This window comes from Chrysemys picta, chromosome 7, assembly GCF_011386835.1.
Source record: "Chrysemys picta bellii isolate R12L10 chromosome 7, ASM1138683v2, whole genome shotgun sequence".
NCBI lineage: Eukaryota > Metazoa > Chordata > Testudines > Emydidae > Chrysemys > Chrysemys picta.
Genome location: NC_088797.1, coordinates 34275111 through 34296065, shown reverse-complemented (window position 1 = coordinate 34296065; position 20955 = coordinate 34275111). Strand labels below are relative to the sequence as shown.

At 56.4% G+C, this 20955-nt stretch overlaps 5 protein-coding genes and 1 non-coding gene across 10 annotated transcripts; 2 read left to right on the top strand and 4 right to left on the bottom strand.

Annotated features, from left to right (window-relative positions):
* Positions 1–1796: 1796 nt before the first annotated feature.
* DMAC1 (distal membrane arm assembly component 1) lies at positions 1797–4832 on the bottom strand. Its single transcript, XM_005289256.5, has 2 exons — positions 3337–4832; positions 1797–2794 (listed from the first exon to the last, which is right to left on the bottom strand). Exons 1-2 carry the CDS (start codon positions 3533–3535, stop codon positions 2736–2738), a joined length of 258 nt encoding a protein of 85 aa, XP_005289313.1. The 5' UTR covers positions 3536–4832; the 3' UTR covers positions 1797–2735.
* Positions 4833–5984: 1152 nt separating this feature from the next.
* LOC101942003 (ubiquinol-cytochrome-c reductase complex assembly factor 3) lies at positions 5985–6629 on the bottom strand. Its single transcript, XM_008174112.4, has 2 exons — positions 6357–6629; positions 5985–6160 (listed from the first exon to the last, which is right to left on the bottom strand). The coding sequence occupies exons 1-2, from the start codon at positions 6591–6593 to the stop codon at positions 6026–6028; spliced, it is 372 nt and encodes a 123-aa protein (XP_008172334.3). The 5' UTR covers positions 6594–6629; the 3' UTR covers positions 5985–6025.
* LOC101950001 (uncharacterized) lies at positions 6405–12735 on the top strand. 2 transcript variants are annotated; one of them, XM_005289280.4, is made up of 4 exons: positions 6405–6546; positions 9120–9330; positions 9576–10008; positions 12223–12735. In XM_005289280.4, the coding sequence occupies exons 2-4, from the start codon at positions 9127–9129 to the stop codon at positions 12264–12266; spliced, it is 681 nt and encodes a 226-aa protein (XP_005289337.2). In that variant the 5' UTR covers positions 6405–6546; positions 9120–9126; the 3' UTR covers positions 12267–12735. The 2 variants fall into 2 exon arrangements, with proteins under 2 accessions (XP_005289337.2, XP_023966438.2); XM_024110670.3 differs by lacking the exon at positions 6405–6546 and adding an exon at positions 6681–8643.
* A 284-nt stretch (positions 12736–13019) lies between these two features.
* On the bottom strand, positions 13020–20375 carry CSKMT (citrate synthase lysine methyltransferase). 4 transcript variants are annotated; one of them, XM_042849624.2, is made up of 3 exons: positions 20299–20375; positions 16234–16396; positions 13020–13926 (listed from the first exon to the last, which is right to left on the bottom strand). In XM_042849624.2, exon 3 carries the CDS (start codon positions 13907–13909, stop codon positions 13238–13240), a length of 672 nt encoding a protein of 223 aa, XP_042705558.2. In that variant the 5' UTR covers positions 13910–13926; positions 16234–16396; positions 20299–20375; the 3' UTR covers positions 13020–13237. The 4 variants fall into 4 exon arrangements, with proteins under 4 accessions (XP_042705558.2, XP_023966436.2, XP_023966435.2 ...); XM_024110668.3 differs by lacking the exon at positions 20299–20375 and adding an exon at positions 16832–16959; XM_024110667.3 differs by lacking the exon at positions 20299–20375 and adding an exon at positions 16788–16930.
* LOC112060433 (small nucleolar RNA SNORA57) lies at positions 16547–16697 on the bottom strand. The gene has a single exon (XR_002889744.1). It is a non-coding gene; the product is annotated as a small nucleolar RNA SNORA57 (small nucleolar RNA).
* Positions 17043–19669, top strand: C7H11orf98 (chromosome 7 C11orf98 homolog). The gene is given in 5 exon segments (XM_065551162.1): positions 17043–17124; positions 17127–17200; positions 17913–18037; positions 18628–18725; positions 19223–19669. Coding segments are annotated over 5 exon segments (486 nt in total). The 5' UTR covers positions 17043–17057; the 3' UTR covers positions 19345–19669.
* Positions 20376–20955: the final 580 nt, after the last annotated feature.

Here is a 20955-nt window from a genome sequence, read left to right as displayed (position 1 = left end):
TGGCCTGCTAAACCCAGGGTTGTGAGTTCAATCCTTGAGGGGGCCACTTGGGGATCTGGGGCAAAATCAGTACTTGGTCCTGCTAGTGGAGGCAGGGGGCTGGACTCGATGACCTTTCAAGGTCCCTTCCAGTTCTAGGAGATGGGATATCTCCATTAATTATTATTATTATAAGCCTGAGGGAATGAGTGTGGGCTCCAGTATGGAATTAGTGGGCATAGGCAGGAGCCAGGCTGCTGTTGATACCCCTGTGGGGGGCTTTGCCTCACTGGCCTGGATTTGGAATGGGGTTTCAAAGCTGCTGCTGAAGGTGATAATTTAACAGAGGGCAAGTGAGAAGGGGCCTGTGTCCCAGGACCCTCCCCAAGCATTCAGGGCTGGGAAGCCCATTCTAAGGCTCTGTTCCCTGAAGGAGCAGCAGCATATGGGGCACTCTGGGCCTGGGGCTCCCGCTTGCCCTCTCTGGGCAGCTTGAGTTATGGGGGCCCTTTTGGAGCAGATGTTCCTGCAGTTGGGCTGGGGGGAGCCTCTGTAATCCAAACCCTGTGGAAAGGGAATGACTGTGCCAGCCTCCCTGCAAAGAGCCTGGCTGGGAACGCGGGAGGGGGCAGGGAGCAACCCAGTTCTTGCTGGGGGTGCAGGGCTGAGGCTGCAATCAGTAGTTAAAGCAGTAGGTGCTGCTCCCAGGATGGAACCCTTACTCTCCACATCCTTTTCTTCCCTCCCCAGTTTGCTGGCTCAGTGCCACTGCCTGAGGTCATGTGCTGGGTCAGCCATAAAACCCAGCAGGCCCTTTACTTTAAGCACTAGGTGCTGCGTGCTCTCAGCACTGAGGACAGAATTTGACCCTCTGTCCATTATCTGTTGTTAGCACCTTCCCAGCCATGCTGCCCAGCAGCTGCTGAATCCCAAACTCTTCCAGTACAACTGAAGAGGGAAAGCCCACTCAGCCCCTGGCTGGGTCCAGCATCTGTCTGGATTAGTAACAGGCCCCTGTGCTCACTTGGTCTGACCTGACCGCAGGCCCTCGGGCATTCCTGTTTGAACTAAAGGGGATTTGAGAAAAGCATCCCATCAGATTTAACGAGGGGGATGCCCACTTTGGAGCTTGTGCGGGATGAGTTTCCCCCAAAAGCTGCCTGGCTGCCACCTTCCCATCCCCCTCTAAAATTCCCCTAGACAGGGAGAATTCAGGGACTGCCCCCCCATTCTCACACCAGTGTCTTCCATTTCCCCTCCTGTACCAATAGCTTTGTGTGCCCCCATTATTTCTGTCTGATAGAAATAATTCAGGCTGTCAACGTTACACTATTGGATGTAGTTGATGGGGTATTATATGATGAAGAGATGGGATATTATATGAGAAGCATTAATAGGCAGGGGCTTCGTGTGTCCCCCTTTTTGGGTTTCTGGCCTTTGATGCTTACAACACCCTCAGAAATTTTGGAATTGACCAGATGTGGCATTTAAAAGTGATCATGTTCCACACAGAAATGCTATCAAGTTGAGCCGAAGAGCTTTGCAAACTTGGCCAAAGATTTCCAGTGATGGAGAATCCACCCCAGACCTGAATAACTTGTTCCAATGGTTAATGACCCTCCTGTTGAATCCGCATTTTAGTTCTAGTCTGAATTTGTCTAGTTTCAACTTCCAGCTAGTGGATCTTGTTAGATCTTTGTCTGCCAGATTGAAAAGCCATCTATGAAATTTTCATTCCCAATGTCAGCATTTCTAGACTGACCAAGTCACCTCCTAACCACTTTAATTGAAAACATTGAGCTCTGTGAGTCTGTCACTACAAGGCAGGCTTTCTAATCCTTTAATCATTCGTGTGGTTCTTCTCCAAACCCGCTCCAGCTTATTCACATGCTTCTTGAATTGTGGACACCAGAACTGGACACAGTATTCCAGCAGTGGCTGCACCAGTGCCAGCTGCAGAGGGAATAAAGCCTCTTTTCTGACATGATTCTCCTCAGGAGCGCCGCCAGCTTTTCTGCCGCCCTAGGCGGTGGAAGGTGCCGCCCCGCAATGTTGCCCACCACTGAAATACCGCTGCGGTCGCCACCCCCCAAATTGTAGCACCCTAGGCGACTGCCTAGGTCGCCTAATGGGTTGTGCCGGCCCTGATTCCCCTGTTCATACAGCCAAGGATCACATTACCCTTTTGGCTAAAGCACTACACTAGGAGCTCCTAGTCAGCTGATTATCCCTGTCTTTCCGAGTCACTACTTCCTAGGATAGATTGAAATGCAATTCCTCCCCCACAATTCTGAGAGTCCAGGCCCCATGGGGCCAGTTCTTGTTGAGCAGAGCCTAGCTGGAGCCAAGGGGGGGGGGGGGGGTTCAAAGCAGCAGGAGGTTAAATTAGAACTGGATGCTGGAATGAACAGAGTGAGTTAAGACAGGGGAGAAATACTGTCATAGCTCATCCCATAAGCAGGAGCTAGTCTGGGGGATTACACCAGAGGGGCAGTCTGGGGAGCTGCCATGGCATAAGGCAAGCAGAGAGGGAAGGGTTACAGGCAGCTGTAGCTTAGTGGAGAAGAAGATGGGGATTGTAGTAATGGGGGAGCTAGGGTGGGTCTCTTCTCTCCCAGGTACCACTGTGAGGCTACTATAGTAAGAAAAAGCAAACAGTTTTCTCTTGGATTCATGTTATTGTCCCAAATACACATTGTTTGACTTGGCCAGCGCTGGTGGAGGCAGCAGCTACACCTTGTCCTGCCTTGTTTGTGCTACTTCTTTAGTTTCCCAAATGGATCAGCTAGGATGATTACGCCGCAGCAGAGGAGATCTGAAGGGGAGAAAGGCAGGAGACATCAGGGGGTGGCTGTATAGGACTGACTCTCCCCTTAAGGGCATGACCCCCCCCCCCCCCCAGGAACTTAAAGGGGATGGTCAACATGTAGGTTATAGTTTCCCTGGAGGTGGGGACTTGCTAGCTCATGAGCCCATATGCTTCTTAAAGCCAGCATAGAAGTAGGAGTAGTGGGAGACATGGAAGTTATCCTAACCCCTCTATGACCTATGATCCCCCTTGCCCCATACTTCAGTGACCCCCCAGTCCCAGAGAGATGGGGTAATGCCACTGACCCTTCCCTACCATAGAGGCTGGACTGCCCCAATGGGGGTGATTTGTATGGCTGGTCCCACGTAGCTGGTGTGGCCCTTGAACCCTGGCCTTAAGGTGACCTATAACCCCCTGCCCCCGTCAATGACGTCACATGTCCCTGACCTCCAATACGACCTGTGACCCCAGCACTCACTGACGTGTGGGACGGTTCCCATGGAGATAGGGCACGCTCTGCCCGCCCCTGACCCCGCACGCGCACTCACTGGCTGCGAAGACGAGCTGGACGATGTTCCCTACGGAGGAGGCGATGCCCCGGCTTATGACCCTGCGCGAGCCTAGATAGACCCAGAATCCGGCCCCGATCAGCACCGAGCCGGACAGGATGCGGCAGCCCCAGCAGCTCTCGGACAGAGGCTTGGGGGGAGGCGCGGTCTCCTTGCCCTGCTCCAGGGCCTTAGACATGGCGGCGGGGACAGAAGCAGCAGGTAGAAGCCGATTCCGAAGATGGCGGCGCCCATTGGGGAACCGGAAATACGGAAAAGTTCCTCAGGTAGCAAGGAAACCGGCAATAGAGACTTTCGTAACTCAGCGGAACCTGGCCACCGGAAGTACTGACCCAACCTATTGGGGTTCTAGGGAGCGGAAGAACGGAACAGGAAACGCTTCCCGTGAGGGTGCAGTGTCATAGCGTCTAGTGTCCGTGTGTCAATGTCGCCTACTCGCTGATAGTTCCGAGCTCTGAAGAACCTACTCCCTCCCCAAACCCCTCCGTCCCTGACGGCCTCTGTGCAAGGCCCCCCTTGGGCATACCCTGATGGAAACAGTCTCCCCTCCTGGGACAGCTGCCATTGCCCCCAGAGGAATTGGAGCCCATGCTGCACCCCTGGGAGGATGAGGAAAGTTGGAGAGAGCCCTACAGCTGGGTCCCTCCTAGGGTGACCAGATGTCCCGATTTTATAGGGACAGTCCCGATATTTGGGGCTTTTTTTTTATATGGGCTCCTATTACCCCACACCTCCTGTCCCGATTTTTCACACTTGCTGTCTGGTCACCCTAGGTCCCCATGACAAGCCCTTTGTGGGGCTGAGGTAGAACCATTACATGTCCCCAGCTACATAAACATCTGGGACCAGGAGTGCTGGCTGTGGGGGTAGCCCCTGGCTACTCCAGTTCCAGCGTCTTCCAGCAGAGTGAGCTGGAGGGAGGGAGCTCCCAGATAGTCTAGGTCTGGCTTCTCCCAGCAGGGGTAGTGTAGGAAGCAGGACAGGAATACTGACTGTGAGAGGAGCTCTCAGGTACTCCAGAGCCAGACTCTCCCAGCAGGGGTGCTGTAGGGAAGATAGCATGAGCATAAGCTTGGGTTGGAAAACTTGGAATGCTCAGTAGCTGTTGCAAGGTTTTGTTTCACTTTGCCCTTTTTAATAGTGTACGTTATTGATACAGGTCTCACCCTTTACTGGGATTATCCTATAAATAATCAAACATAGTTTCTTCAGTACAGTCTGAATAGATACCAGAGCAAGGGGCACAGGCCAGTGCACAAAGCAACAGGAGGCTTAATTAGTTTAGTTTTTATTTATATCAAAACTTTATTATCTATATTAACTATTATTCAACATTACCATTATTCCTTTGTATTGCAGTAGCACCAACTCTGCTCCATTCTGGTTCTTATACAGCCCTATTCCCCGTGGTATCTGGCTTCTTTGTGAATGATGCATTAAAAGATATGACTAACATTTGCCACAGCTGGTTCTTTCTACAAGGAGGAGGAAAGGAAGATTTTTGTTACTGCTAGCATTATGGCTGTATTTTTTAGAGATGATATATTCTATGTGCGGATGTTCGCAACAGCAAGTTGGAGATGTGGCCCAGACCGTTGGAGTGGAAGATGGGGAAATTTGGGTTGATTCTTAGTTCCTGGGAGAGTTTCTTACAACCTGGGACTAGCCCCCAGGGAAGCACTATCTCCTGTACAGACAAACTGAGGCCAGAGTTCTGTTGTGCCTGAGGGGCAGAGTGCTCTGCTCTTCTTGTCCTGAAGCTTTTGGCAACTTGGGCTTAGCCATGGAGCACACTGAAGATAAGAACCAAGGCCTTGAGTTTAACTTAGGGGAAGTCAGTATAGAGGGCAGGAGGCAGGTGTGCTACACTCATGATAGCCTGTGCTGCTGAGAATACGGACTGCAGCATTCTCTACATCTAGAAGCTCCCATCAGGGACCTATGGAGAAGAGCTGGTCCCTACCCCGAGTGCACAATCCCAGTATACCATGAGAAGCAGGTACACCAAACTGACAGAAGGAAGGATAAAGCTACAATTACTTAATGTTTCTGTTGCTGAAGGCCAGTCAAGCCAGGATCCCATTGTAGGGGGGGCTTTAAAGACCTAGAGCAAATAATAGACCCTATGCCAAAGATCTTGCAATAGAAAAGCCAAACCCTCACAGGGCGATAAGGCACAACAGCAGAGTGGGAAAGGTGGAGGAATAACAATATCAGCCTGTGCAGTTTTTAGCCTGGTGGGAGGGGCATCTACCCCCACCAGCTGCCTGGATATTATCAAAATTCAGTTCTGTGGGAGGCATGATGATTAGCAACCCCATTGCACCAGCTGCGTTAACCACAACAACAGACAGGTCTTTACAAGGTTAGTTTATTAAAGACCTGAAAATGCTGCTGCTTTACCCCATGCTGTAGTTTTCACTCTGTCAGATCTGCATAACCCCCATACCCCAGGGGTGTGACCAGGGTCTGGGAATAAGAGACAGAGGCCCCCGGCAGCATAATGGTCACTGATCATTACAGCTGCTGACAGCCAGGGAGTGTCCATCCCATTCTGGACTATGGAGACCACAGTGGCTTCAGGGATGGAAAATGCAGCCTGCTCCATCTCAGGGGGGTCTCAGTACCAGTTGCCTTGGCTCCCATTTGGGAGGGTGATGGTCAAGTGTCACTTGCTCCAGTCCGATGAAGACCTCCGGGCCACATTCTCATTTGTTTCAGCTGCCTCTTTGATCGCTGCCATTACCAGCTCATTCTGGTGTCGCCTCTCCGTCCAGCGCAGGGGGTTTGCCTCCGGCAGCTCCTAAGGAGAGAAGGGAGTGGTCGGTGGGGGTGGGGGGGGGGGGGCAAGGTGATTTCTAGACCTCCCCCTTCTCCCTGAAAAGAGAGTGAAGCAACAATTTCTAGTTCCCTTCTCCTCCCAACCCAAGAAATGTTGGTTTCCAGGCCCCCCTGCTCTGTGACCCGCCCCAGGGGAGGTAGTTTCCAGGCCCCCTCACCTTGGCTATCTCCCGCCTGCGCTGCTCCCGCGGCGTTGCCAGCGCCCAGGCCCCGATCCCCAGCCCCGTGGTCCCAGCAACCATCAGGCTCCCCAGCACCAGGCGTCGCAGGAGTTCCATTAGGGCGCGGTATGAAAAACCCTGAGTAGCCACAGAGTTCTGGCTTCCCGGGGGATGTCGCGGACAGAAGGTAACCAGAGAGAGTGGGGGAGGGGTCCGGGCAGAGCGTCCTGTCATGCTACCATAGAGGGGCGGTATGAGCCAGGCACCACCATAGAGAGCATGCACTGTGGATAGAGCGCCCCCTTTTGCTACTATAGAGAGAAGGCGGAGTGGGGCCAGAATGTTCGATTTTTGCTACCATAGAAAGGAGGGACTGGTAGGCCAGAGCGTCCCGTTGCAACCATAGAGATCAGAGGACTTATGCCATAGAGAGGGTTGTGTATCTGGTTGGGCTAGCCTATCCGCTCCCCCACTGCAGAGAGGGTGTGTGGCTGGGCCTGACGGCCCGATCTCCCACCATAGGGCAGGGGCGTGTGGGTGGGCCAGACGGCCCAGCATAAAGAGGGGTGGTGGGGGGCTGGGACGGGCCAGATGCCTGCTCCCCCATCACAGAAAGGGGTGGAGCTGTTTTGTGGCTAGGTCAGTGTGCCTGCTCTGGGGTTTTCAGTCTGGTCCTCACTGGGCAGCCCCATCTGGAGAGGCACAGAGGAGTCAGTCCCTTGCCGTGTAGATGGGGGAGTGTATTTGTGCAGGTCTCACTCTGCCCAGGCTGCTCTCATGCTCAGCACCTACAGAGGCCTTAGTTAGTTCCACCGACCCCTCCCCCTGCCTCTTCCTGTGACTGGGCCTCCCCAGGCCAGGCTTCCCTCAGACAACTCCTAAACCTCCTGCGTCAGGGCTCCGCTGACCCCGTTCTGCATTAGTCTTGGGCAGTGCACGAGGGAAACATGAATGAGCCAAATGGATTTCATCTGATCAATCTCAGGGCTGCACGTGGCCAGGGAACCTTCTGTCCTGAAGGCAGTTCTGTTGTGGTCCCTCTTCGCCAGGCGGGGGTAGGGGGTGAGGATTTGTGCCATGGTCCTCCCTGGGAAGCAAGTAGGAGCAGGGGACACCCAACCTTCTGTCTCCATCCCTCAGTGGGCAAATCATTGGTTCTGAGGCTCCACATCTTGTGGTCTGTAATGATAAAATAGTCTGGGAAGGGGTGGGGATATTTCTCCCACAGCCCATGATGCTGTGAATGTGCCCCATAGTGGCCTCTCTAATCTGTCCAGGGCTCATCACCCCAATCCCATTAAGGCTCCTTTAAATTTTGGGAGTCATGTAATCAGGCTGTCTTAGACCTGGGCATGACAGGGAAATGGGACCATGGGGGGGGCCTGGAAACTGGACAAAGCTTGAGGTGGGGCCTTCCCAATCCCAGGGGCTCTGGGGTGCTGTTCATTGCTCCATGGCTGACAAATTAATCCAGTCCTGCCCTGACCCAGTTCATGGTGAAAGCCAGCCTGTATCAGTAGCATCTGCTGACTCAATCTCTTCTCCCCTCCACCCCTAATGACTGGAGCAGCCCCAGGGATCCAGCGGCCTCGCCCCTTAGCTGGGGTGTGCAAGCTTCATGCCAGAAGCTGAGATCTGGGTCCCCTATCTGGTTTTTAAAGAGCTCCCCCACCTCCAGGGCAGCCAGTTAGCTGCTTGGGCAGTTCCCATGAGGTCACTGGGTGATTAACTGAGCCCTGATTCCAATCCTCCCCTCATGTTATTATCCCTGTTCTGGGACAACTCCCGCCCAGGGTAGCACCTGCCCCCGCCCCTATCTGGTCTGGGCTTCCACCTTAGACTGTAGGTGCAGGGGTTGGGAACATCTCTCTGGAGCAGGCAGCCCTCATAGTGTGGGGGATGGGGTTGAGAGTGCAGTCCAGGGAGGAGGGGATCCAAGAAGAGAGCATTCTCCCTGGGGTGGGGAGTATTGAATGCAGGGGGGATCCAAGGGCTGGGAGTACAGGGGGGCCCAGCAGGGATGCTCTTGTCAGGTTGGGGGACACTGACAATGCAGGGGGTCCTAGTGGGGAGTACTGACTAGAGGAATCCAGCCCCCCATCCCTCTATCCCAGCCCCTCCCCCCCTCCCCCCGGCACCATAGGGCTGTTGTGCCCAGAGGATTAGCTTGGTGTCAGGACAAAGCGCTTATGGCGCCTGGAGCATCTGTCAGCTCCTTGCCCTGGGGACTGCTGGGCCCTGTAATCCCCGCACATCCTGCGATGGCCCAGGGCAGCGCCTGATGGTGAGTGACCGACCGGGGTGCTGAGGGTGGGGGTGTCACCGCAGGCACAAACTCCCTCTGTCCCCATAATGGGGCTTCTCAGGGAGGAGGGGGGTGATAGTCTAGCTGAAAGGGGGAGGTGACCCCTGGCAAGGTTCGGGGTGTCACAGTGAGGCTCTTTGGGGCAGGGAAATGCTCTTCCCCCCAGGAGAAGGGCTGGGAGCCCCAGTGTGTGGGGTCTGGTGGGCTCGGGATCCCCCACAGGGGAAGGACCAGGAGTCCCAGTGTGTGTATATGGGATTCTGTGGTGTGGGGAATCCTTCCCCCCCCCCCCCCCAAAAAAAAAAAAAATCTGGTGAAGGGCCTGAATTCCCAGTGCAGAGGTGTCTGAACTTTAGGGCTTGGATCCTGGGGAATAGACGTGGGGCTTAACCCTGGCTGGGTGGAGGAAGGAGACGGGGCCGTTCCCAGCTCTGACTCCCAGTTTCTACCCCCAGCATCGCCATGGCTGAAGGAACTCGGGATTGTAGTGGTGCTCCATCCCAGGCAGTGCTGACCCCTGGTGAGGCCTGCACCCCCATCCAGCTACCTGTGGCAACCGCAGGGCGGAACAGCCTGGCTCAGCCCCACGCCACTGACCAGGAGATGCAGTGGCTATCAGAAGTGGGAAGGAGTCTCATCCAGACAGAGCCTCCTGCACAGAACCAGGTGAGACACCCCCTTCCTGGGACATCCCCCCACTGGGTCCCCTGGGATGAGGCCCCCATGGAGAGCTAGGTGAGTCCTCAGGACAGAGCCCCCTGTGCTGCTGCCCCCACCTCCTGTAGATCAGATCCAGACCCCAATTCTCATATCAGGGCCTCACTGCCCTGCCTTCCTCCCCGCCATTCCAGGTCTCTGGGTAGCTAGGCTCCCCCAGCGCCCAAACCAACCCCCTTGTCCTCTGTGCCCAGTTCTTCCTGGAGCCGTGTGAGATGGGCAAAGGCGCCCCTATGGGGCCATGCGAGGGGTTGTGCAAAGGTCCCCCTGAGGAGATGTGCGAGGCGATGTGCGAGGATCCCCCCAGGGAGCCCTGCGAGGTGGCGTGCGTGGAGCTGTGTGAGGACATTCCTCCCTGGGAGCTGTGCAGGGATCCCCCCATGGAGCCATGTGAAGGGCTGTGCAAGGAGATGTGCAAAGATCCTTCCCCCAGGAAGCCATGCCAGGGCCCCCTTGGAAGTCCAGTGCAGGGGAAGGCCCGGCTGCCGTCCATCGTGGTGGAACCCACAGAGGCAGGAGAGGTGGAGAGCGGGGAGCTGCGCTGGCCCCCAGATGACTTCCTGCTGCTGGAGGGTGAGGACGAGCTCTTCACTGATGAAGAGGAGCAAGCAGCAGAGCCCGGGCCCGGTGAGTCTGGCGGGCAGGGCTGGGGCCTGGAGAGTCTGGGGGCAGGGCTGGGAGAGTCTGGGGGCCAGGGCCGGGGCCTGGAGAGTCTGGGGGGCGTGGCCATGCAAGGGGGAGAGGGGCCTCAACAGGACCCTGGGATACAGACCAGAACCCTTTGTTTTGGAGGCACCTCAGGATCTGGGCTCCCCTGCCTCCATGGCGAGAGCCCCATTGGGAGGGGAGGGTGGCCCCATAAAGCTCTGGGGGGTGGGATGGTGCTGCAGGAGCCCCTCCCCCATTCAGTGTATCTATGAGGCTATTGGGGGGTCAGGGCGTGGGGCTGGCCCTGCTCTCCATCTCCATTCAGTGCCTCAGCCATGGTCAAATTGTGAGGGGAGTGTGGAGGGGATCCAGCTGGCTGCTGAGGCCTAGGGGCCACTGGGGCCTTGAGGGAAGCTGCCAGAGGAGCTAGAGGAGGCAAAAAGGCGGGGAGGGGCTTGTCAGTGCCTGGAAATGTACCAAAATAGCTCCTTGGACATTCTGGAGTGAAAGGGCCGTGATCCTGCTTAGCTCAGTCCACGCCCAGTGTCCACATGGGGCTTATTCCGAAATAGCTAGTGGGTCAATTTCCAAGAGCAGACAAGCCCTAGGAGGGATTTTCCTCTGTACAGGGTATTGGTGAGCCTGATCCTGGGGCTCTGAGGGCCACATCGGAGAATTGGAGGGGATCTGGAGGGCAGGAGAAAACACCTGCCAGTGGGAGACTGAAATAACTTGGCCTGTTTAGCTCAGGTGTCTGAGGCCTTTGCGGGGAGAAAACAGCAGATAGAGAAGGGCTCGAACTGCACAGAGGCAGGCAGAACAAAAACAGTGGCTGGAAGCTGAAGTCAGAGTAACTCAAGTTAGAAACAAGGCCCAAATTTGTCCCGGGACAGGCGATTGACCATTGGAACAAGCTCCCCAGGGCAGGGGTGGAGTTTCCATCTCCAGTCCAGGCTGGCTGCCTCTCTGGAAGGCTCTTCAGTCAAATACGAATGATTAGGTTCAATGCAGGAGTGTCTGGGGGACATTCTCCAGCCTGTGCTACAGAGGAAGGCAGACTACGTAATCTAAAGGTCCCTTCTGGGCTTACATTCTCAGCCTCGGGGAATGATTCTGCCACTTATTCCCAGGGCCCACAACTTGGATGACTGAGTTGCTGTTTGACAGTCTTCTTAGAGCAGTGCCCTGCCAGATTTGATGCAGTGCCCTTTACCTTTCCCCACAATGCAATGAATAGGCAATAGGTTTAAAACAAGCAAGAGGAGGTGTTCACGCCTGTGGAATCCATTGCCTGGGGAATGTTGTGAAGGCCAAAAGTATAACTGGGTTCAGAAAATAATTAGATGAATGCACGGAGGATAGGCCCATCAGTGGCTATTAGCCAAGATGGTCAGGGACACAACCCCATTCTCTGGGTGTCCCTGAACCTCTGACTGCCAGAAGCTCGAGAATCAGACACTGGTGGATCTCTCCAGCATTGCCCTGTTCTGTACACTCGCCTTGAAGCTCTGGTACTGGTCACTGGTGGAGACGGGATACTGGGCTAGATGGACCTTTGCTCTGACCCCGTATGGTAGCTCCTGTGTTCGTATGACCTTTCCCTTGGGATAGGCACCTTTCAGACGTTCTTCAGGCTATTGCAAGGTGCCCTCTGCGAGGACTGGCGCAGGATGCCACAGCTCGCTTACTGCCTGGCCGCCCAGCTGGTCAGAGCTTAAGAGGGTCTCTGTGACCCATAAAGTCCTGGGACCGTCCTGCCCAAGGGGCTGTTGCGTCTCTCCTTGGGCCATCCTGCTGTGACTGTGATCAGCAGGGATGTCTGAGCTGGGGCCCTCTCACTGAGGGTGCAGCTGGCAGGGCATTCTCTGACAGGGCTCTGGCCCCTTGGACTTTGCCCCCCACCTATAGTTTGAGTTAGTCAAAGCCACCAGGCCGCGAGGCGTTGGGGAGGGGTCTGTTAACGCTGCTGGCATGGAGCTGGATGGTTAATGGAGCTTGGGCTGGCAGCTTCTCCTGAGGGTGAGGGGAGGAGAGGGACCTGGGGAGAGGGACCTGGGGAGAGGGTTGGAGGAGTGTTCAGCTTGGGGGAGGGGCTTAGTATTTAAATAGATATTTTCCTAACAGGGCCCCACATTACCTCCTGTGCTGCCCCCCAGGCTCTGACCTCAGGCCTCTCCCTGCACTTTGTTTCAGGGCCCCCTGCTCTGGAGAGCACCCTGGATGAAGTGCTGCTGTGAGGCTGCCAGGGGCAAAGAGGACCCCACTCCCCGCCTGGCTCCAGACCCCACTCCCCGCCTGGCTCCAGACCCCACTAGAAACCCAGCTGTAGCCTGGGGAGGAGGGACATAGCTCAGGACACCCTCCCCAGGAGCTGGACAGCAGCAGGAGGGGATGGGCCCCCTGCCACCAGAACCTTAGGGGGCAGAATAAGACCAGCCTGGCTGCCTGGGGCTCCCTTCTTGCCGGATCCAGTGCCCCTCATCTGTGCGCAAGAGACAACCTGACTTTGATCTGGGACAGCAGCACCATGGGGCACGCATTGCCCCCACCACCTCCAGGAGCTGGGGCCCAGACTGGGCACCTGCTCTGTATGGACAGTGGGGACCCAAGGCTCAGGGGGGCCAACCGCCTGCAGGGTTTGTGCTGGTGGGTATAAGCTGCCCCCTCCTCCCCTGCTGAGCTCAGCAATAAAAGGTTCCTGTCCTAGCTGTGGTGTCTCACTGTGAAGTGGCTGGCGAGGCCCGGGGAACAGGTGTAGTGTCCCAGTGGGGCTGGGCTCCCGGGGGCTGCGAGCTCCACACTCTCCAAGCCCAGGTGGTGGCTGATCTGTGGGGATGGAGGGAAGGCAGCAATACCTGGGCACCTGCAGCTGGGGTGTGGGGCCCCTGGCTGATGCAGTAGGAGGGGGCTGCTGTTCAAGGGAGGAGTTGCCCACTATGGGGGTGACCACCCCTAGATGTAGGGGGATAGAGTACCGAGCCAGACTCCAGCAAGGTGCTAATTCCTTTATTAATGATTCTCCAGTTGGCTTGGGCACCCCCACCCTGAGCACATGCTGCTGTGGAAGTCCCCTGGCACACTAACTGGAGGCACCATCCCCATAGTCCCTAATGCCCCCAACCCTGAGTCCTGAACTCCCTTTGGGCAGGGTCCTCAATTCCCCACCCCCATATCCATAGCCCCATAGTCCAGGGTCTCCTGTGCCCTCCTAGTTCAGTGCCCCAGTGGTTGGTGTCTCTAGGGCCGGCCGGCAGAGCGTGTAGACATAGTAGCACATGCCACCAATGTGCCCGACTTCCTGCACTGTGACGCCAGGCCCCCCGGCCTGCTCCAGGAAAGGGACCCTGGCATCTGGGTCCTCGTCTGAAAACTGCAGCAAGCTGCCCCCAGGGCGCAGCACCCGCAAGCACTCAGCCACCAGCCGCCCAGCCTGGCCTGGCCCCTGGGGGCAGCGCAGCAGTGAATCACACGTGCCCTTGTCCAGCACCAGGTGGAAAGTACCATCCCCAAAGCCACCCCCCTCAAGGTCAGTGGCATCAGCCACATGGAGGTGAAGCTGGGAGAGGGGGTGTCGGGGTGGGGGGACCTCCTGGAGCAGCCGGTGAAGAGACCTGATGGCCACAGGGGACACATCCACACAGGAGATGTGGACAGGGTGTGGGGAGTCCCGGTATAGCCCCAGGCCCAGATCCGAAGTGCCACAGCCCACGTCGAGCACCCGAGTGGGACTGGGATTAGGTTCAGGGGGGCCGCAGCCCCGCAGGGTTGGGAGCAGGAGCCCAGAGATGGCCATGTAGTCGAAGAACCAGTTGAAATGGCTGGGGGTGCCAGCTGTGTCCTGCTGTGTGTAGAAGCGGTCCCATGTACCAGGCTGGGCCATGTTGTGGAGCAGGCCATCTGGGGGGAGGAAAGAGGGGTCAGTCCATGGGCTGGGGAGTCAGTGGGGGGAGGGGAGGAGATCCCAGCAGGGCCCACAGGGAGGGGTCTGAAGCGCTATAGAGCCGGGATTGCCCAGTCTCAGCTCAGGCCTAGGCTGGGAAGGGTGGATCCCAGCCCTGTGGAGTTATGCTAGAGGTATGGGAGAGCCCCTGCAGCCCATGCTGACTCCCCTTGGGTGGCTGGGTGATGCAGATAGTGCAACCCCATCCTGGAGCAACCCTACACAGAGCCCACATATGCTGCAGAGCTGGGGATGAGGTAAGTGAGACTGAATGCTCCATTTCTGGGGCTGTGATCCCCCTGCCAACTGGCCCCATAGTGCTAGGACCACCCCTCCCCCCAGTCTGATTCCCTCTCCCCCATCATAACCCAGCGTGACTCCATATGACCAGGATCCTCACCTCTCCCCCAAATAACCCCATAGGGCAAGGACCCTTCCCACCCCTGTCCCCCAATCTGATCCCATCTCCCTGCCTTACCCATAGGGCTGAGATCCCCATCTCCCCCACCCCTAGGCTAACCTCATAGGGCTGGGCCCCAACTGTGTGAGGCCAGGACTCCCATCTTCCCCCCAACCTATCTCCCCTATACCTCCCAGCCTTACCCCATGGGCCCACCTCATCTCCCATGCCCCCAGCATGATAGTCTAAACCAATGGGACTATGACCCCCGCCTTCTGCCCCTACAATTGATCCAATGGGACTGGGAACCCCCCTCCCCCTGAACATGCCTGTGCCTTTCCCGGTGTCGTCGGAGACCCCTGGCAGCGGCACCCACTGCGGGTACCGGACACACCCCAGCCCATCCTGCCTAGACCACCCCACCGGGGAGCCGGCACCCACCTGCCCAGGAGCAGAGCGGCCGGAGCAGGGTCCCCAGGGCCGGGCCGCCCCGCGGGAGGAGCATGAGCGCTGCCATGCGGCGGCTGCCTAACCCCGGACTCCCGCTCCTTGGGGTGCGGCGGGGCCTCGCTGCCCAGCCCCGCCCACTTCATGCGGCCCTCTGCTCGGGGAGGCAGGGCCTGGAGACTAATCCCCACTCAGGGACCCAGCCCTGAGCTCCGCCCCCCCCCCCCCCCCGCTGTAACTCGAGCCTGCCCGCGGGCCTGAGAGCAGGTTCCCCCCCCCAGTGAAGCTACGTGGCTTTAGTCACAGTAAGCAGCAGCGGGGGATTAGCCTCTGGCTGGCCCCCCCCTCTACTCCATGGCTGGGCAGCACCCGCCCTAGGAGCTGCGCAGCCTAACGAGCCCCAGGGGGCCCCTGCCGCCCCTTAGCGAGTGGCTGGTTCATGGCCAGAGAGCAGGGTTCAGTTTCACAGGGATATTTTCCTCGCTCAGGCAGCTTGGTCTCCACCACGTCCCCTCCCAGAAACGGCTGAGGCCAGCCAACGCTTTAACACGAACGCCCCCCATGGTGTCCCGCAAACAGAATCAACCAACAAGAGGGTTTGAACTCCATTCAAAATCTTTATTAGCTCAAAGAGCATGTTCATTGAGCTTTAGTGCAAGGCGTTCACGCGACCTCTTCCCCAGCACTTCTGATCAGAGGCACCTGCTTTGCCAAGGTCAGGATCTCTTCAAGCCCCATGCTACAGAGGCGTTAATGGAGGCGAGAACGACTTACCAAGATCACCCAGCAACAGAGCAAAGAATAGAACCAAGGCCACCTGATTCCCACTACAGGAGTCTATCCAGTAGGCTGCACTGCCCCCTCCAGGCAGACCCCCGGCTCAGCCCTCACCCCACAAGCCCGCCTACGCAAAAACTTGCACTGCTTCAAACTAGAATACCTCACCCCTGTTTAAAAGCAACTTCACTTAACACTCTACTCTGCCCAACAGATGTAAGCCAAATAGAAACAAAGTTGGTTAAATTTAAGTTAAGTCCCCAGGACCTCTTTGCTAAATTGTGCAAACAGACAAGTCTGAACAGTCACCTGCCCCATATCGGTGTCACCTTGGACCCGGAGCATTAGCTCTTCCACAGAGGTACTGGGGGCACATTTTCAAAAGGGCTACGTGACACAGAAGCCTAATATCCCGTTTTCAAACTACCTGGGTACTTAAGAACCAGTCCCATTAATTCATGTGGGCTCAGCACCCCTAGGCCCACTACTATCAGCCCCCTGAAAGGGGTATTAATTCCACCCCTCCATTGAGCTCAAGTCTGAGCACAAGCCGAATGGGGCCAGTTGTAAACCAAGCTAGATGCTATTGTTTGCATGAGGGGTCCCTGCCCTAGGAGCTCACAGTCCCAGGCAAACACACCCGCAGAATCAGTCTCAGCCCCTGGTTAGGCAACAGGTCTCCTAGAGGCATCAGGGCAGCTCTGGAGAGGAGGCTGCAATAACGTCGTCTCTGGTTCCAAGCCCCAGCATCGGTGCGCTCTAGCGACAGGAGTAGAGCTGAGTCCTCCCGGCCTTGTGGGAGCCTGAGAAAGAAAAAAAAGATTCGTAAGAAACCCCCTCCCCACGATCTGTCACCAGGGCCAGCCACCCGCGACCCCTACCACGGAGGGTTACCCCCACCCCTCAGGAGAGCCCCCTAGTCTGGCAAGCAGCCTCCCCGCGGGGCCGCAGCTGCGTGTCCCGGTGCTTGAGGATAGAACCAGCAGATGGGGAAGCCGCTGGCACCGAAGACAGAACACCGGGGGGGATGGGATCCCCTTCCTCTGCCTCCGGAGCATTACAGAGCCGGGCACCGCATCGCCCGGGCCTGCCAAGAAAAGGAGGCGCCGTCCTAGGACCCCCAGAACGCTGCTCCCCGATGTCCAGCCACCGCCGGTCGTCCCCGTTCGGACCTCAACCAATCACCGCTCTCACCTTAGATCCCCAGATCGACCGAAAAATTGTCACTAGAAACGTACCGCGTGTACGCCGCGCCTTATCCTGGCTGCTTATAAGGCAGGCCAGGGAGGGACTCCACGTGCCAAGGCAGGGGCGTGGTCTAGTGCACCTTCGTTGTGACTGGCCAGCCGGCCTCCCAATCAGAGAGCTGCATCCGGCTCTACCCAATCAGAGAACGCGTTGCGAATTCAAATCCCTAGCGCGGCCGGACGAAGGTAGGACACGTGTATGGGGGAGGCGGGAGGAATGAACCGGAAGACAAGTGTGATGATCACATCACGTGGCGTAACCTTCCAGAACCTGGAAGTGCTTTCGTCGGGGCCGCGAGACCAGGCTCACGTGGGTGCAGCATGGGGACCCCAGGAGGGAAAATCAACCGGCCCCGAACGGTGACTGAGAGCCGCCCCAGCCCTACCCCCGGGGCTCTCCCCAGGGTACCCCACCCGGTGCCCTCCCAGTCCCCATAATCATCCAGTCCCTCATGGGTCTTGTACGGGATCCCCCTCGTGGTCTCAAACCATCTCCTGGGGGTCCTCTCTGGCCCCTCTATTGCCCCCATAACTCAGCCCTGCCTCTCCCTTTGCGTCACGCCCAGTCGCTCCTCAGATCCCCTTTGGCGGGTTCCCCCTTCGCATTATCTTGTCTTGGACCCCTCCCCCCCCCCACCCGGAAATCGTACACCCTGATCCCCAGTTCTGAAACGTATTGTCTCCTTGGGACACCAGCCCCATCACCCTTTCCCCCCACACATAGCTCTGATCTATGGTATTTCTGCAGTGCTGAGCCCCAGGCCCTTGCTCCCTGCCTCCCCCAACCCTGGGTTGGAAACAGGGGTGGTGGGCGGGAGGATTTTATTTCTCTCCAACCCCCAAATTCTCTCTGGCTCCCAACAAGCTGGGGACCATCAAACCCTCCCTCCTCTGGCATTGTCATTTGCTAAGTGTTTTATGATCTGGATTCTATACTGTTTTGCTGGGTCTGTGGCTTTGTGTCCTGTGCCCTCCCTGCCTTCCACCTGGGGTTTCCTAGCCCCATGGCTGCTCCAGAGGTGCTACTGGTGCCAGGTGGTGAGTTAAGAGCCTTGTGTTTTTCCTCCCTTAGGAGCTGAAGAAAAACCTCTTCAAAAGACGCCGGGTTTTAAGCAAAGAGAAAAGAAGGAAGCACCAGATCACAGGAGCTGTGGTGGACGAGGGACTGATCACCATCCACCACCTGAAGAAGCGTGCGTGAGTCGCCCTTCCAGATGCTGCTCTGAGACCGAGGGCCAGGGAAGGGCATTTAACTATCCCAGCTCAGAATAACAACAAGGAGTCTGGTGACACCTTAATGACTAACAGACTAAAGTAACTTTCACTCTATGCATCTGAAGAAGTGAGGTTTTTACTCACGAAAGCTTATGCCCAAATAAATCTGTTAGTCTTTAAGGTGCCACCAGACTCCTTGTTGTTTTTGTAGATACAGACTAACATGGCTACCCCCTGATATTTGACACCAGCTCAGAATAAGTTCAGCGGCCCCTAGAAACATTCAGGCCTCACCATCTCTTCAGGCACCTGGGCTCTATCCCCAGCTTTGGGAGGGCTGTGGGGTCTAGTGGTTAGAGCAGGGGGCCCTGGGATCCAAGGCTCTTGGGTTCTGTTCCCAGCTCTGGGAAGGGGGTGGGGTCTGTGGTTTTAACATGCTGCTCTCCCTGTTACCATTGGATTCCAGAGAGCACCTGCAGCTGGGAGGTAGTAGACGCTGCTGATTCAACTGCTTCTCCTGGCTCCTACCCCGTCTCTGGGTGTAATATGGCTTTGGGTATCTCCCCCCACAGTTCCAGCTCACGAGCCAACATCACCCTCTCAGGGAAGAAGCGGAGGAAGCTGATGAAGCAGATCCGTCATGCTGCCAAGGAGAAAGCCACCATGCAGGGTAACCCCTTCTTGGCTGTGACCCATGAGGCTTGGGGGAGGGTGTGTGTGGTCAGGGTCCTGAAATGGGTGAGTAACCCAAAGGGGGCCAATGAAGCTAAGAGCAGGGATGGACAGACTCTGCTCTGAAGAGGGGGCAAAGTTCAGGGTCTTCCGGCTCCTAAAATCTCATGATACTCACAATCCCCAGAACCTTCTGGGGCTTCCTGGCTAGTCCAGTGTCCATAATGCTGGACTAGGCCACGGATGGGATCAAATTCCTGCCTCCACCACAGACTCCCTGTATGACTTTGGAGGACTCACTTCATCTCTTTGAGCCTCAGTTCTTAGTCTGTCCAGTGGGGATAATGATGCTTCCTTTCTCCCACCCTGTTTAAATGGGAAGCAGGGATTCTCTCTTCTCTGTGACGGGGGCCCCCTTGCATCTTGGCCAGGCGTGACAGAGATTACAATACTGTTATCTGTGCACAAGTGATTTTCCTTTTCTCTTGGGCAAAGTTGAAGCTGTGAACCTGGCACAGACAAAAAAAATCACCGGCAGTGGGAGGAGAAAGAAACTTGCAGCCTCCCAAGACGTGGAGATGAAGGAAGCAGAGGCTGGGCCACGACTGGACAGCTGAACCACCGACTCCAAAACTTGGAATTTGCCCCACCCTTGCTTGCTGCATTGATGCCTGCAGCTCTGTGACTTTCCAGCCTCCTTGGGGCAGAGAGTGTCTTGTTCTCATTCTCCTGGCTCTGTTCTATGCCGGACCCTGGGTGAATGGTCAGCTCCCAGCATCTCTGGCCTCTACCTGCTTTTCTAGAGCTGAAGCAATGCCAATCCCATCTCTGTGGGAAGTGACTGGCTGAACTGGAGCTTTGACGTGTGACTCAATGGTATCCTGTGAAAGAAATAAAATCATGGCTGGTCCCTCCGTGGGGCCAGAGGCACTTGGTATCTCAGCTTGTTTGCGCTGCTGCCTTTGGGGCTTTTCCATTGCGCCCCTCGTCCCAGCAGTCTGTGTTGAGCATGGCGGCTGTAAGTCAGGGTCGAGAAGGGGGCTTTGTTTGTGGGACGGAAGGGGACAGTGGCCGTGTATGAAATGAACCTTACCATCTCCCTCTGGCCTGACCCCTAGAGGGACAAGCAAGGGTGGGAGGGGCTTTTTTGGTAATGAATAGTCTCCTTCTGCTTGGCCTTTAGGAGATAGGAACTGAGCTGGGCTAGGTGGGTCTCAGGGCAGTGGTTGTGGTGGGTCATTCCCCTTCAGGTGGAGCATCAGGAGGGCTCCTTCTGGGGCAGGGGCTGACTGTGCTGCGAGTGTCTGTAGGGAAGCTCACAGTTCTCTTAGTACAGCCATGACCAGGTGCAGCAGGGAGCCTGTTCCCTTTATTGGCTGAACACCCAGGGAACCTTCTCCAGCCCCGGTTAGCAATAAGCAGACTCGGGGAACATGCTGAATTTCATGCTGGCATGATGGTTTCCTTGGCAGGAGGGGATGCTGCCCAGATGCAGAGGGATCCCTTCAGATCATACACTAAGGGGTGAGGGGTCAGGAGGAACTGTGGGAAGAGGTCAAGGAAGCTCCTACCTTACAGCTACTGCTGGACTGCACAGTCTGTATGAGGTGGTAGGGGTGCGTGACTGAAGCTGGGTATCACACCTGGGGTAAAGAGGGGCCAGATGTATTATTATTGCCACTAACAGCATCAAACGGCGTCAGGGCAGTGCCAAGATGTTCCCCTCTAAGCCTACAGGCAGGATTGCCCAGTGGGCGCAACATGCTATGCATTATCTAAATCAACAGGGATCTTGTTGCTGGAGACAAGAGACTGGGGGATCACTACTGGTGCATGAATGAGCCAGGACGCTGGCCTGAAGGGGCCACATCAGCCAGCTCGGAAACCCAGCCCTGCTCCTACTTTCATTAGTCACTGACAAGGCTTCTATGGGTGGCAGGGGGGTAGGTAGAGCCCTGCGCAGATACAGAAATTTGGATCCACAAAGATGGCAAACAATACAACCACATCCATGGATGCAGATATCTCTGGATCTAAAGCAGATATCTGCAAATTTGACAGTCTCTAGGGATAGGCATGTGCTTTATTGTCCCAATGGGGAGGGCAGGTCCCTTGGCAATGCTGTCCTGAGGGGACTTGGGGTGGGAGGGACTTACAGTGGCTGTCCCAGCAGTGGGGGGTTTGCAGTGGCTGGAGGGCGGTAGTGCTATCTTGGGGATCCAGGCTGT

What these genes read in the sequence shown, in the direction of transcription:
- DMAC1 (XM_005289256.5), bottom strand. Translation starts at nt 3,535, where the DNA reads ATGTCTAAGGCCCTGGAGCAGGGCAAGGAGACCGCGCCTCCCCCCAAG. An exon ending in CCAGCTCGTCTTCGCAGCCA is followed by an intron (nt 2,795 to 3,336) that starts GTGAGTGCGCGT and finishes TCTCCCCTTCAG; the next exon opens with ATCTCCTCTGCTGCGGCGTA.
- LOC101942003 (XM_008174112.4), bottom strand. Translation starts at nt 6,593, where the DNA reads ATGACAGGACGCTCTGCCCGGACCCCTCCCCCACTCTCTCTGGTTACC. An exon ending in GCAGGCGGGAGATAGCCAAG is followed by an intron (nt 6,161 to 6,356) that starts GTGAGGGGGCCT and finishes TTCTCTCCTTAG; the next exon opens with GAGCTGCCGGAGGCAAACCC.
- LOC101950001 (XM_005289280.4), top strand. Translation starts at nt 9,127, where the DNA reads ATGGCTGAAGGAACTCGGGATTGTAGTGGTGCTCCATCCCAGGCAGTG. An exon ending in AGCCTCCTGCACAGAACCAG is followed by an intron (nt 9,331 to 9,575) that starts GTGAGACACCCC and finishes CTCTGTGCCCAG; the next exon opens with TTCTTCCTGGAGCCGTGTGA. An exon ending in AGCAGCAGAGCCCGGGCCCG is followed by an intron (nt 10,009 to 12,222) that starts GTGAGTCTGGCG and finishes ACTTTGTTTCAG; the next exon opens with GGCCCCCTGCTCTGGAGAGC.
- CSKMT (XM_005289279.5), bottom strand. Translation starts at nt 14,886, where the DNA reads ATGGCAGCGCTCATGCTCCTCCCGCGGGGCGGCCCGGCCCTGGGGACC. An exon ending in GCCGCTCTGCTCCTGGGCAG is followed by an intron (nt 13,927 to 14,810) that starts GTGGGTGCCGGC and finishes TCCTCCCCCCAG; the next exon opens with ATGGCCTGCTCCACAACATG.